This window comes from Pagrus major, chromosome 11 (genome assembly GCF_040436345.1).
Source record: "Pagrus major chromosome 11, Pma_NU_1.0".
Classification (NCBI taxonomy): domain Eukaryota; kingdom Metazoa; phylum Chordata; class Actinopteri; order Spariformes; family Sparidae; genus Pagrus; species Pagrus major.
The window spans coordinates 24833748-24849047 of record NC_133225.1 but is presented as its reverse complement, the minus strand read 5'-3'; the positions used below and the strand labels follow the sequence as shown (position 1 = coordinate 24849047).

Here is a 15300-nt window from a genome sequence, read left to right as displayed (position 1 = left end):
AACAGTGAGGGTAACAGTACATCTATGGCTCTGATCATTACGCACAGCAGCCACAACTGTGCCAACGCGTGTTTAGCTATTTTCTACAAATAAACAAAAGTTGCCCAAATCTAACCAACGTAGTTATTTATGTCACTACACAATAACACGCGTAGCTGCTTTAAAACGGCGAATTGTGCTCTTTAAAAAGCGACTGAAGGCAAAAACATAAATGCAATGTTCGTATTGAATATTGTGCAGCCAAATGTTAACGCCCAGCATTGCATACACACCCCTTTCCAACGCAGAAACAAACAGCATGCTGTTCGATCCAAATATAACCATTTATTCTTAATTACATTCAGTCCGCAGTGAATAAAAACCAAGCATTCGTGTCACTTACCTGCAATTTTCCCGTTTAATCCCCCGTGTTTACATGAATATTTTTAATGACGCAGCAAGACCACACAGAGCAACGTGATTGTCGCCATTTTTTGTTGTTATTGAATTCTCCAAAGCCATGTGACAAATTGATAATGGTTTTTAAAAACAGGCTTCCGGGTGCGGAGAGTAGAAGTAGTTTCGCGAGGCTAAACAAGGTTAATCTTCCGAGTTGTTTGTCTGATGGATTAGTCTGGTCACTCTCCACTGACTGAAGACTGAAGGCTGTGCGCAATGTTTGACAGCTCCGGGACGCTGCCGCCGCCGTATGGCTCGCAACAAGTACTCGCCCGATTCCTCCCGTCCGCAAACGTTGCGCGGAATGACAGCGACTCATGCGCTTTTTCTGCGCCTGATGCCAGCAGTGAAAAAAAACAAAACAGAAGACACGAGCTCATGAAACGTAAGAAATGTTAACCGGATATAACAAATGCTGTCAACAAGTGGAGGAATCCAAGATTGATAAATTAGTGAAAGAGCACGCTTGATACGCAGTAACCCTCATAATATTTTATTTGCTGCAAAATCTCCAACTTTTCTTAAATAATTAGAAAAGTTAGTTACTCTAGAGGGATACTTACAAATTACAAAACGCGAATTAATATTTTTAAGGGGTCCGGTGACATTAAACTGCCAGACACGCCTTTTTTTGGCTCATAATAAATCAGTGGCATGACACTATCACCTGGAAACCTTCGCAACAAGCTGTGAGAGGGCGTCTTAGTGTAAGTGTAGGTCAACTGCTCCACCCTGTGGTTTTAACTGTGTACGACATTTCCTCCAAGCGGAAGAGCCACAGCTCTGTTTTTTTTCATTTATTCAAAAGAGAATAGTTTACAAAGAATTAAATCAAAGAGGAGCACACACACAACAGATATACGCGGAAATAAAGCTACATAAGGACACCAAACAAGGAGAATACAAATAAAATGAGTAGAAAACACAAGATGAAAATTAAATAAAGTAAGTAGACAGACAGATGGGTACATATATGGATCAACATAGACATCAGACAGAGGTTTCTGGCTGTAACGTTTTAAAATGCCTCATACATTGATTACATTTTCTGTTATTGGTGAACTTAAGTGATTGAGGTAGTGAGTTTAGCTGTGAATGAAAAAAGAACATCTGGGAAGTGATCTAGAGCTGTGTAGAAGGCAGAAAGAGTGACACATAATTTGGCTGAAGTGACACAAGAACAAGCCTCGACGCGTACTGAAGGAAGGATTATCTGATTTCCAACGACAGTCTTTGCTGCTGTTGATCAAAATAATATAGATTTATATCGTTTGTGTTGCTTCTGTCCCTCTGTAGGCTTACAGAAAGGTTTTTCCTCACTATTTTAAACTATTAATATGTTACGGTAGATTGAATTGGCTGTGCAATTCCATGTAATTGTATTATTTTAGTGTTTTTGTTTGATTTTCCAATTTTCAAAACTTCTGCTCCTCCTCCTCCTCCTCCCCCTCCTCCTTTCATTAGACGTTTCCACAGTTTTCCGTCTCTTGAGGGAAACTATAGCCAGTCACCGACAGTAACAGACTACAGTCATTGTTGTTGTTCATCACTTGTGTATAAAAACTACAGTGACCAGTTTGCCCCGCAAGATGCGTGCGAATCCGTCATCCGCATTTTTTCTGGATGATGTGCGCAGAAAAATAGGGCGTTGTGGCGTCTCCGTCATTCATTCGCAGAGAAAATCTGTGTCCTTAAAGACGTAGGCGAGCGTAAAGTATCAACACGAGAGCCGAGAGGAAAGAAAAAAGAAAAAAGAAAACGGGAAAGGCGTACTGAGCTGACCCGAGTGATAGAGCAGGAAAGCCCCACTGTGAGTGGGTTCTGCGTAAAGACCTGCAGACTCCAGAGACAAACTCAGATTTGAGACAAGTTTAAAAGCTATCCAGGCTGTTTGATCGCATATGACTGGGTAGGAGTTGAATTAAGAGAGAGACTCTTTGCGCACAAACAGGAACAACTGTTGTGCATCCCAGAGGTTTTACAGTCGGAGCCTGCGTTTCAGGAAGACATGGCCAAGTTATTCCGAGCTGCTATCATGGGTCCACCAGGATCAGGGAAAGGAACGATATCTAAGAGGATTGCAGAACGATTTGGCCTGCAATATCTGTCCAGTGGCCACTTTCTCCGGGATTGCATAGCAGCGAATACAGGTAGGAAACATCTGCCCAAATGTCAATACTGTGGTGCCAAAAACAGAATGAGTCAGAGTGCAGAGAAGAATGTCTGAATTTGACGATTGCTCAATTTTCTTTCCCCTCATATTTTTAATGTAGTCACAAAAATGCTGCCAAAAAAGATGGGAAGTTTGCAGAAGGAAGTATAATATGATATGTGCCTTTTCTAAGAAGCTCATTTGACAGAAATGTTGATTTTTCTTTATTTTATATCAGTTTTGCACAAGTTGTAGAAGTGTTACTCCAGTTAAAAAACCCTTATCAAGGTTTTTATCATAATTACTCTCTCAAACATTTAAACCATCGATTGTGTGTCTTTTTTTAAACTTCCTCATTGCTGCTGCCCAACTGGAATCAATTTAATTCCCAGCATGTGCCAACTTCATGTGTACTGATAATAAAATTGCAGTTGACAGCGGAGAGCATAAGTAAAAACATGTGTGCTTGAAAGATTTCTGTACAGTTGGAACTTGCTGGATAAGACCTCCTTTTCTTTCTGCTTTTAAAACAAGTTAAGAGGATTTTTTTAAAACCTGTGAGTCCACTCAGTGTGTTTGTTCAGTGACAAATCATTCATGACTCTCCACACTAGGACCCAGAGTTCCCAGTGTTCTTTGAAATGATTAAAGGCAGCAGTTTGCAGTAACAGTTGTACTCATTCACTATCTCTTATATCTCTATTTTAATCAAGCCCTGGGTACACTGAAGAGTTTTTGAATTTTTGAACATACATGCACTGACTCTCTACCTGTCTGTTGTGTATCAGAGGCAGGTGTGATGGTCAGGACCTACGTAGAAAGAAGCATGTTGGTGCCGGACCATGTGATGACCAGACTGATGCTGCCCAGACTAGAGCAGCTGAGCGGCCACAGCTGGCTGCTGGACGGTATGAAAACACTGTACATGGTCTGTGCTTTACTGGTACACCAGCTTTGCATTCACAGCCTCCCTCCATTGTCTTGATCTCGGAGGGAATATGTTCTTCATAATGCAGCGTCATGGCCAGTGGTGGGAACTGCCAGCCACCCCTCGAATCTGATTGGTCACCCCCGGTGACACCCCCCCACCCCCACGCCCACCCACCCACCCCTCCCCCCAAAATCTCCAGACTCATGTTAAAGGAAGGGACATCAGGAAAGACTTCTATATGTCTAACATGGCCTGAAAGGTTTCATTTGTGATGCCTCCTTTACTGAGTCTGAGGAGTAATTAAGTGTAGTAATTAAGCGCTCTACATTATCCTACATCTGTGGGTAATTACTGCTCTGAATCCAGTACTGCAGGTCTGTACAAGCTCTAGCGTGTGACTCAACTTAGATTAGACATAGAGGATCAGCATCATATTCAACATCGAAGATAAAAAAAATCAAAGATATGTCAAAGATATCCAGATAATCATGATCAATAAATGGTAAATTTATAGCGAAATGAACTTTTCTAATAGCTATTTTGACAATGAAATGCTTTATAAACTATTTATTAAAGGGGACCTGTTGTGCGTTTTCATTTTTTCCTTTCCTCCAGCGTGTTTTATCGGTTCTTGTGCATGTAAAATATCTTGAAAGTTAAAAGGATCAAAGTCCGCAACAACAGAAGCTCCTCATCAGTAGTCCCGCCTTTAATTTCGTGACTTTGTGACATCACACTGTTTTGTAGAGAGAGATTTAACTTTCTGTGATGTTAACAACAACAAACTCAGTAAAATTGTTAAAATGTTAATCAATCAACCAATCAATCTTTACCCCCTTCCAAACAATTCAAAGTGCTGTGACTCAAATAAAATATGGGATATTAACAAAACAAAAATGGATTTAGAGACTAATACACACAAAGACAGTAATGAAATATGATAATGGAAAGAATAAAAGATGATGAAAAAAAGATAAAACAAGCAATAAAAATAAAATGATAAAATACTACACTCAAAAATAAATTGTTATGATTAAAAGACCAATAAATGAATTCAAATAAGTACACTCAAACACTTAAACCATAAAACTGTAAGACATAAAAGCCAGACTGAATAGATAGTTTGGTTTTTAGCAAGATTTCAGGTCAACCCAGTATGTCACTGCTTTGTGGGAGCAGAGAAAGGAGCGACCATCCTCAGTGCTGTATCACAAACTCTCTATGGTGAATATGAGTTGTTACCATCAGGATGGAAGTACAGGGTTCCAACTTTGTGGACTTCACGTGCCCAAAGATCCTTCATACCTTCCAGTACAGCTCTGTTAAACAAATCCTTGTGACATCAGGTGTCACTTGCATTTTCGGAATATATATTCTGCATTGTTGGTGAGGATGTGAGCCACTTAAATGTTGAATGTTGTGGTCATTTTTGCTTGACAGTTGCCACAGACACAAAAGAAGGATTTCAGAAAGTATAATAAACAAGAGTTATTTTTGTGTATGTAATGATAACAATTCACATTTTTGCCCTGCATTCATAAAAAGTAAAAGTACTGGATGGAAATGGCATCAGATGTGATAAGAGATAAGATAAAGAGAAAATCTTTTATTTGCTCCACAACGTGGAAATTTGCATTGTTACAGCAGCAAAATAGAGATGAATGTCAATAAAAACAAAAGAATAGATAATAATTAACAAGTAAAAAGCAAGATATGAACAAGAGGAATATAAAACTGCAAAAACAGTACACAAGAGACAAAGTCAATAGTGAGAGTTGCAGTTATGAAATACAAAACTGCGTGTTTTGTTATCTGGTAACATATATAGTTTGAGTCATTAGTAACGTATGAAATGTCCCTTTTCAAGTTAAATATTATCCACTATGCCCAAGAGAGATGACAAACATTGATGAGACAAACTGGTACTGGAACATTACATGCTTAAACCTTGAAACAAAAACACTAAACAAATAATTCTGGTTTAGCAAGAGAAAAGGGCAGCCGAGGTTACACACACACACACACACACACACACACACACACACACACGTGCTTGCATTCACCTCAGTTTGTCATGTTTATCTCATGTCTCTCATAGGCTGAGTTATTTGTGTGCACAGTATATTGATTAATATGGTTTTCTTCACATTTTCGAGCCCAGACTCAAATATCCCCCCAAAATATACCGTAATATATAGATGTAACTCTTTTCCTGCTCAATCCTTCTTGTAACCTCTGATTGGCACCCTCACATCACTCATTTGTGGGCAGCATGACACTGTGGTGGTTGGAGAGATTTAGCAGCTCTTAACAAAGGAGCGTACAGAGTGGTTGCCAGTTTCCGCTCTAACACATAAGGAAGCAATAAACTGAAGACAAGCCTGAATGTTTGTATACCAAAGCACACTGACAAAAGCAAGAGAGAGAATTTTGTAGTTTGCCAGAGACAATGGCCTTAAACCTCAAGGAACTACGCTACAAGCTTGCCATGTGAACACCCGTCATGCTGTAGTGTCCTTGAGCAGGGCACTGAATACCTATCAACCCCACTATACTGGTGTTTTTCTTTACTGTTGGTCACTTGACCTTTGATTTTCCAGTAGAATGGGAAGGTCGGTGGAGCCTCCAGGTCTGAAAAGCCAATGCGAATGTGCAATAGACCTGCATTCTTTCTAATCACCAGTGGGGGGCGACGTCACTGGTTTCAAAAGAAGTCTGATTGTGTGTAAGCCTATGAGAAAATTACTCTTCTTCTCACTTGATATTTAACCTCAGTAAACAGTTTCTTGATGAGTTCATTTTCTCGATAGTTAGTTTAAAGTCTGCTTCAACACAGCATGATGTTCATTTTGTAAGTTATGGTCACATTTAGAGTACAATAGACAATAAAGCAGGGTATGCTTCAGGGCACGGCCACCTTGTGATTGGCAAGTCGCTACAAGGCATGTCCTCGGGTTCTCAGTCAGATCCAATCAGGATATCAGCACAACCCTCTCGTCCAAATATGGTCACTTCTGGCTCCAAGGAACCAAAACAGCGACATCTGTAATGCTAATAGGATGGATTGCGGTGAATCAAGTGTCAGCATCAGGTTGAGATTTTAGTTTCTGTGAAATATCTAAACAGTGAACATGCTGATTACTGCCATTAAAGTTATGATAGATGTCGATTGTCCTCAGAGGATCATTTCTGCTGTCGTTGGTGATCTCCTAAATTTTCATCAAACGCCATTATCAGGTCAAAGTTTTCACTTATCCAGTAAAGATCTCAATATCTAAATGGATTGGTAAGAACGATTCCCAGCTCATGACTCCTCATGACTTTGGTAATTCTGTGACTCTATCTCTTGTGCCACCAAAAGCCTCACATTTGTGGTTTGGTGAAATAATAAACTATTGGATGAGTCATTTACATGAACTTTGGTCCAAACATTCAGGCCCAGAATTGTTATAACTTTCGTGATCATGAGACTTTTTCTCAAAAAACCATCATCAGGTCAAAATTTCAACATGTCAGGACTTCGGTTTATGATGAGATACGTTTAAAACCAATGGCATTCCCATCAGCCTCAGCTGTGGGTTGTATTAAGTGCTAATTAGCAGATTTTGGCATGCTAACAAGCTAAACCAAGACGTGACCGTAGTACACATTACCTGCTTAACATCAGCACATTAGCACCATCACTGTGAGCAGGTTAGCGTGCTGATTTTTAGCATTTAACTCATAGCAGCACAGTGAATGAGTAGTGCCTCACAGAGCTGCTAGCGTGACTGAAGATTGTCTTGTCTTGTTATAACTGCTGGTTCATTCAGTTCATGTAACTGAGAGCATTGGGTTTTTCATTCAAGTTCATTCACATGTTCATAATCTTGTTATTATGTCACGGCTACAGAGACTGACAAACTGAAACAGTCTGAATCCAAGTTTACTTGCTGTCAGTTACTGATAGTAGCAAACATATGAACAGAAAATAAGCTGTGTGAGAAACTGTATAAAAACGGCATATTACTCGAGATGCATGATATGGATTTTTTTCAGCCGATAGCGAGAACTTCCTGCTTTTCATGACTGATATCGATTAGATGTCTAAAAATGACTAGACCTTTGTTGTATATTTTATCAAGCTGTATACTTATATTATCCCAAATGTTTCCAACAATGTTCAAACTGAGAGAAATTTGTAATTTTATTGAAGCTTAAACTGTCTTCCAACTTCCAGAAGAGAGTCAGAGAGTGAAGAAGGTGAACGTGACTACACATTACTTGAAAAAAACTTCCCATGATCTCATGCTACTCACATCTTTTGTTTTGATTGAGGGACCCCTAGCAGCAGAAATGACATACTGTGTGTTTAAATGTAGTTTGTGGAAAAAATGAAGTTCGTAAATCTTTGTATAACACCTGTTCCTGGTTCACGATGGATCACACATTCCTATTTCTCCCTCCGCTGGTTGTCTAGGTTTTCCCCGGACTCTGTCGCAGGCCCAAGCCCTGAACAATTTGTGTCAGCTCGACCTGGTCATCAGTCTCAACATCCCCTATGAGACTCTGAGGGAGAGACTGAGCGACCGCTGGATCCATCCAGCCAGCGGTAGAGTCTACAACATGGGCTTCAACCCACCTCGAGTCAAGGTCTCAGTATAGCTTCTGCTTCTCTTTATATATTTTCTGTGGCACTTTATTGATTTTCTGGAGGAAATTATATCCTTTCACATCCCTTCCCCGCAGGATTTGAGTCTTCTGTAGCTGGGAGGGATTTAATGTCTGGCTTCAGGAGGGTGGAAGTTTGTCAGAATGTGAGATTGCAACCAGATGAATGACAATCTTTTGACCCACTACCCCGCCCTCCTGCACAGCAACAACACTCCTGCTGTTTTTTATTTTGCTTTAAAGGTCCTTGTTGTAACACTAACTTCATTGACTATTTAATAGTGTTATCTTTCTTAACCAAAATGTGTAGTAAACACGTATTATCCTTTTTAAAAGCACTCTTCAAACACAACGTTACAAAGCACCTCACAGGCAGAAGGACTAAGTAAACAACAAACATATGTACAAGTATATTAAATAAATAAAATAATGTCACAGCCTGGCTCAAACACCATGACAAAGACAAGCTGGCAAGGGAGTTGGCTACCTCGATCTGCCACCGACAACACAAAAACAAGCAGAGCAGCCAGGAGAGACACCTGGAGTTGCCACCTTGCCTACAGGTGGAAGTGTCTTCACAATAAACATAAACATTTACAAGTTCAACATGCAGTGGGAGACAACTTGTGTCCTGTATTTTTCGTCCTTACAGATTCTTGATTTTTCACAAAGATGAATTGTAATTGTCATGCAAAAACCAAATCAGACTCAAATAATTATACAATGCAGTGTTTTTAAAGGTTGTGTCTGGAGGAAATATTTAGATGAATAAAAATAAACAAAGAAATTAAATGTATTATTGCTCACCTAATACTGACTGACAGTCAACACTCTCGCTCCAGTATACCACTTATTTGTTACTTGACTATGTGTACCATCTGCATCAGCTTACATGGCCTCACTAGAAGTCAGTCACACAATACAGTTGTTTTGCAGCAATTTTCTTTATAACAGAATCCCAAAAAGAAGAAATGGAGGACATCTTATGTGACAAAGGAGACATAAAACCAAGATACGACCATCACCATCAATGGAACAATTAACCATTAACAATGGAATGAATGTTCAGGCATCAACTGGACCATTTTTATTTGACTGTGTTGTGCTGTAATCCTCTGTGCTCGGGTTATTTCAGTGCATTGTCTCTAGCTGGACTGTGTTGTGATGCTGCACATGTGACCTTGTGTTACCTTCCTCAGGGTAAGGATGACATCACTGGGGAGCCGCTGATTCAACACGATGATGACAAACCAGAAGCCCTGATGGCCCGACTGAGACACTACAAAGATGTGGCCAAGCCTGTCATAGACTTATACAAGTCAGTAAATGCCTCCCTCTCGTGTCTGCACATTTGAGCAATGATTTTCCGACAGGCAGATAATGTGACAGTTCTTGTTGTGAACATATAAAAACCTGATCAGTGTCATAGTATCATTATTATAAGGGAATTGAGATTGGACAAATCCACCTAGATATCAAACAATAACAAAACATGGACGTCATAAATGAGATCATGTGAATTTGGTAGTTTCTTGCAGTAGAAATGTTCTTTTCCAAGTCTTAGATGTTTTTTGTGATCGATAGTTTAACATTTTATAACTGAAAAAAACCCAAAATATTCAGCACAACACTCCCTTTTCTTGGATGTTATTACACTTCTGTAGATGCTGAGCTAGCTGACATCTGTGTATTATGACTACACTTTAGACTGTATGAAGATAGCTGTACTTAAAGGGGAACTCCACCAATCTAATACGTCAAAGTGATGTCACAGATCTTGAAGAATGCATATGTGAAAAAAAAGTCAGTTTACTTGACCTCTGTAGCCCGCTCCTCATCGCTGCTCAAGGCTAGCGAGGTTATATTAGCCGCTACTAGCAATAACAAACCCAACTCTCCGACTGCACTGTGGGTAATGTAGTTGTGAGTTTTTGACATGGAAGAAGAATGTTTGCAACAAAAAGATGATATCTTTGTTTCTGATGCATCAGTTTTGATCGTGAAGTGTAATGCTACATTAGTGGAATATTTCCTTAACATTAATAGACTAATTAGCCTCATTCTTCCATTCAATCAACTGATCAATCAATGTGAGACACTACAGGTGAAAACATTGTTTTATGCACAGGTCAATTTTGAGATTTTGGGCTTTTTTGCTCCCATAACTTCTGTCGGACTAGTGGAAAATAAACTTCCAAAATATATACACACAGTGTTTATTTCAGTTCTGATATCTGCTCTGGGAATGTACGCAAATGAGTGTTTATTAAATTATATCATGCCTCACTGCATATGTAAACTTAAACTATCAGAAAATTTGGTGTGGTGGTATATGGTGATATCAGTTATTTTAAACTTTTACCCTATTCACCTTTTTTGTCTAAAAATGTAGGCAATATTAAAAAAAATGCACATGTTGAAAGGCTTTTTTTTCTCATACTCACACTATCTATATTCTGAGCATGATATATTGTAGTGTGTTTTATACAACATTATTTTCTTTAAAAATTTTTATGGCTGTTGTTGTATTTGCTGATTCATGAAGTGATAATGAAAGACATACAAAATTCCCTCCATAAAACCCTGTGTCTTTAATATTTCAACAAAAAGAACCTGCCTTCATCCAATATTCAGATTTCTGTTCTAGAAATGTTTAAATTAGTGCACATTTCATTAGATAATGTCTCATTTGCACATTTAGACATGACATTTCAGAAACCTTGTAATACCAAAAATAATCATCATATTAATGGACCTCTTCAACCTCTTTACCTGTGGTGTCCCATTTTAATTCTAACTAGCTTCCCTTCTTGTGCCCCTGTTTCTTCGCTCAGGTCACAGGGAATCATGCACTCATTTTCCGGCACGGAGACGGACCGGATTTGGCCTTATATCAACTCCCTCCTCAGCACAAAGATGCACACACAGCCATCAGACGCCTTCCAGACTCAGACACCCTGACACTCCTCCAAATGAAAAAAGCACAGGGAAACATCAGGAAGCTGCCAGAAGAAGTGGTTTGATGTTTCCTCCTGCTGGCCTCAGCTTTCAGTTTCCTCATTAACAGTGAGGTTTAGAGTGACGGACACAGACACTGATCCAAACGGTAGTCGTCCAATATGTTTGTGATTCAATCACTTGTTGTTTTGTTTGTTTTCAAGCTTTGTTGAGTGTGTTGATTTCTGCTTTATCATAGTGAAATGTTCACGTCCTTCAGGAATATTCAAACTGATCATTTTTGCATATCATAATTTTACACAGGCACTCCAAAACATATTAAACCAAAAACAAAATAACAAAGGTCTCACTCCAATATTAGATATTTGATACCAATCTTTCATAACATATTCGATTAATTGCACTTTCAATTCTACTTCTAAATTCAAGCAAATAATTTCACATTGTTGTCAATATAAATACACAAAGTTTGGAGTGAAACAATTAACAGAGGATTTATAGTTTATCATTGAGCATGATAACAAAATATATTTTATTACATTCAATCTCACCACAGCCTTAACTGACAGATTCATGATGCATTGTAGACATTATTTAGGCCCATTTCTTCTAAAAAGCTGAAAGTTATGCAAACGTGTGTGCCATGTAATATGCTGTATATAATGCCTACAAGTCAGCTGTTACATGTGCCTGTTCTGCAGAGCCTGTTTTTTTATAAGCTCAGTGTTTGTAGAATTTATCCATCAAAAAAACAAAAATGTGCACTGTTTACTCTTCTACTCTTTATCTTTGTGCTGAAATGCCGCAGAATGTTTTCTGCATTCTGCTGATGTTAACATGCAGGAGAACCTATAGGCTGGTGTTGGTTGGTGAAGATGATTCTACAGCACGCTCTGTGGCCGGGATGAAGACCAATGCACAGAATGCAGACCACATTCAATATTGTTACATTCCTTTGAAGGAGCAATTTGTAAAATATGGCTAGAATTCAAAGGTAGCTCTAAAAATATAGATGGCACTATATCACCAGAGTAACAGGCAACCGCTGCCAGCTATCCTTGGCTGTAGCTAGCTATCATTAGCAGGGAAGCAGGAAGTCAGACACAGTTGGGGGTGCTGAGGCTTCAGTCTATATAATGACATCATTGTAAATGTTTTTTTGTATTAATTTGAATTGCCTGGATAGAATGTATCTAATCATTATTAACAGTAATTCACATCAATTTGAGAATGTTTTGCGTGACAGCAGATGGCAAACTTGAAAACAAACATACTATAGGTCGAAGCAGCCACATCAACTGCAGTCAACAACAGCAAGGACATGAAGAGGGAGACAAGTTCCCCAGACTCCCTTATGAAATCAGTCAATTTTGTAAGTTGTTGAGTTTGGATAAACTTTCTAAACTCTGTGAAGTGCTGTTTCTGACAAATTCTCAATTATTTGGGCCTTCTTGTAAATTCAGCATATGTTACAGCCTACTGTAGTTTTTAGGGAGTGCTGCAGCCCCTGCCGCACCAGTAGTTCCTGCATCCATGATTGTTAGCCAATCCACTTAAGACTCATTTAGTTGTGGAGCCATTGGCCCTAGAGTTTGCCTGAAGACGTCCGATCACAGGGGGAGTCACCACAAGCAGCGATGCACAGTTCAGCCGAGTTTAGCAGCCTGAGAGTGCTGGACTCCGAACTGGGTCCAAACACAGCCTCCAAGACCGACTGAAGTCAGTTTGAAGAAAGGGAATACAGTACAGAGGTGATTTACAGCAACTCTGACCAGGATGACAGGTCATGGCAGGAAGCATAGAAAAGTGTGTGGCAAGAGAGGAGCGAGAAAAAGCCGGGCATCAGCGAGCAAAAACTGCATGTAGAACTGGAATATTTTCACATCTTACTCTGTGAATTGAGGATTTATTTTGACCGAACCAGAGGTGATTGTGGAAAAACAGACGGACTGTGTTGAGAATGTTAAATGAAATGTGTTTCACGTTGAGTTAATCAGGCAGTTAAGCTCGTAATAGATCAGTAAAAGAAAGAAACTTGAGTTCAGAAGGTGTGCGGTTGTATGTTTCTGTTTATTGAGGAAGATAGAAGTGAGAGTATTTCATTCTTGGCATTTTGTGACTTTATTTTGTTCATTTATCGCACTAAGAGCTAAGAGAGCTTGAACAACATAGCGACTGCAACTTGCACATATCACACAGTTGAAACGCGCCTCTTGTGGAACAAAGTGGTACTACAGGAGAGGACAGGGCTAGCTGGCTAGCATGCTAACTTCAGTTAGAACATAGACATCTTTGACATTATGTCAACACTGTTGTTTCTTTACACTTGATGATGTTTGTTAATTTTTGGGGGGATTTTTTTTAAACCAAAATTCTGGCCATATTGCACAAATTGCTCCTTTAAATATAAACCATTGCCTTGAGATTTCAAATCATCAAAATGTCAGAGATGATTGTTTATAAAATGTTATGTTTTGCAGGCTTCGTCCAACTTTAACAATCTTGCTGGATATAACTTTAGTAGATTTTGTAATGTAAACGAAATGTGTCTGTTGCAGAGTGAACAATGTGTAAATGTAAAGTTTTTGTCACACTTTCACACTCACCAGAGTAGCCTCTTCCATATATTTTCACTGAAAGGCCCAACATGTGAGTTTACCTTTTGCAGTAAGCACACTAGTGACTAAACAGTGCAATAAAAACAAACAATAGGTAATTGTATTGTCTAGCTCTGTCCATGCTGCCTCTTCACATTTCAAACTTCATAGTCAAATGTTATCGCATGAAAATGATTATGAAGCCTCGAAATAGCAATGCACACTAAGTCAGGGATTGGGCGCAAGTAACCAATCGGCTGCAAAATGTACTTTTTATATAATTGCTTTAATGAGGTCAAAACTGCCTTGTAGAGTTTTCAGATGGAGTTTTTGTTTTCCTTATTGAAGGATAGTGGGTGTTGTGTGTTGTATAGAATGAGCTTTGAGACAATGGTAGACCAAAGATACGCAATAATATTTTCTGCTTTAGTGACAAGAGGATAAAATGTCGTTTTATGCAAAAGGTCTGCAGTGTCCTCAGCTGGAGGTTTGATGAAGATGAGATGTGTCTGCAGGAGCTGCCTCTGAGTTAGTCTTTAGTTTCATGTTGGGGAGCACAGTTTGGCTGTATACTTAGTGAGTGTTGCTGAATGAATGGGCGTGGTGTGAGTCAAGGTTAAGTTGTGCTGTTATGAAACACCACATTGGATTCTTTCTTCCCTATTTTTAAACCGTGCTGTCCAAACATGTTGCAAACCAAGAACAATAAAACTAGTTTCTATGACTGTGTTTACTGACTTTGTGTGGGATTAAAGAGTCTGCTGTACATGCACACACCTGTATTATTCAGTGACTGTGTGTCTGAAGATCAAAATTATATTTTGTGGGTGGTGGTGGAAAGTACTATTACTCAAGTACTGTACTTAAGTACAATTTTGAACACTTTATGCTACTTCTGCTCCATTTTGGAAGCCAAAATGTTACCGCACTACATCTGGTAACTTTAGTTACTAGTTATTTTGCAGATTTAGTTTGTTAAATTTAGCCCCACCTTTACCAGCTGCAATATTCAAGATGTACACATGACTGCAGAGATGGAATGTGACTAATTACATTTATTCATATGCTGTACTTAAGTACAATTTTGAGGTACTTGTGCATTACTCGAGCGTTCTCATTTTCTGCTACTTTATGCTTCTTCTCAAATATTGCACTTTTTACTCCACTACATTTATTTTATATCTAAAGTTAATAGTTACTTTGCAAGTTACATGCTACATCAGAGTAGCTCATGTCAGTACCCAAAAGTCATAATTGAGTAAAATTACAAATTGTGTTAAAATGTTAGTTAGGCAAACGTGAAATTCACCCGAACAATTAGTGAAAGAGTAAAAATCTGATGTTAAATGTACTTTAGCATCAAAGTAATTTTCCTGGCAATAAATGTACTTAAGTATAAAAAGTACAAGTAAATTTAAATGTACTAAATACTATGGTGCGGCTGATTATCTGCCTGGTTGATTATCAGATCAGATATTCAGCAGAATCAGCTGCTTCGGCTCAGCATGTAATCACCTACGTGCCTGGTAACTAAAGTTACCAAATAACTGTAGTGGAGTAAATATTTACGTCTA

At 38.9% G+C, this 15300-nt stretch overlaps 1 protein-coding gene across 1 annotated transcript; it reads left to right on the top strand.

Moving 5' to 3' along the window:
• The first annotated feature begins 2229 nt into the window (after window positions 1-2229).
• On the top strand, window positions 2230-14455 carry ak4 (adenylate kinase 4). Its single transcript, XM_073475919.1, has 5 exons — window positions 2230-2588; window positions 3379-3498; window positions 7981-8153; window positions 9371-9489; window positions 11006-14455. Exons 1-5 carry the CDS (start codon window positions 2447-2449, stop codon window positions 11130-11132), a joined length of 681 nt encoding a protein of 226 aa, XP_073332020.1. The 5' UTR covers window positions 2230-2446; the 3' UTR covers window positions 11133-14455.
• Window positions 14456-15300: the final 845 nt, after the last annotated feature.

What these genes read in the sequence shown, in the direction of transcription:
- ak4 (XM_073475919.1), top strand. Translation starts at nt 2,447, where the DNA reads ATGGCCAAGTTATTCCGAGCTGCTATCATGGGTCCACCAGGATCAGGG. An exon ending in TTGCATAGCAGCGAATACAG is followed by an intron (nt 2,589 to 3,378) that starts GTAGGAAACATC and finishes GTTGTGTATCAG; the next exon opens with AGGCAGGTGTGATGGTCAGG. An exon ending in TCAACCCACCTCGAGTCAAG is followed by an intron (nt 8,154 to 9,370) that starts GTCTCAGTATAG and finishes TACCTTCCTCAG; the next exon opens with GGTAAGGATGACATCACTGG.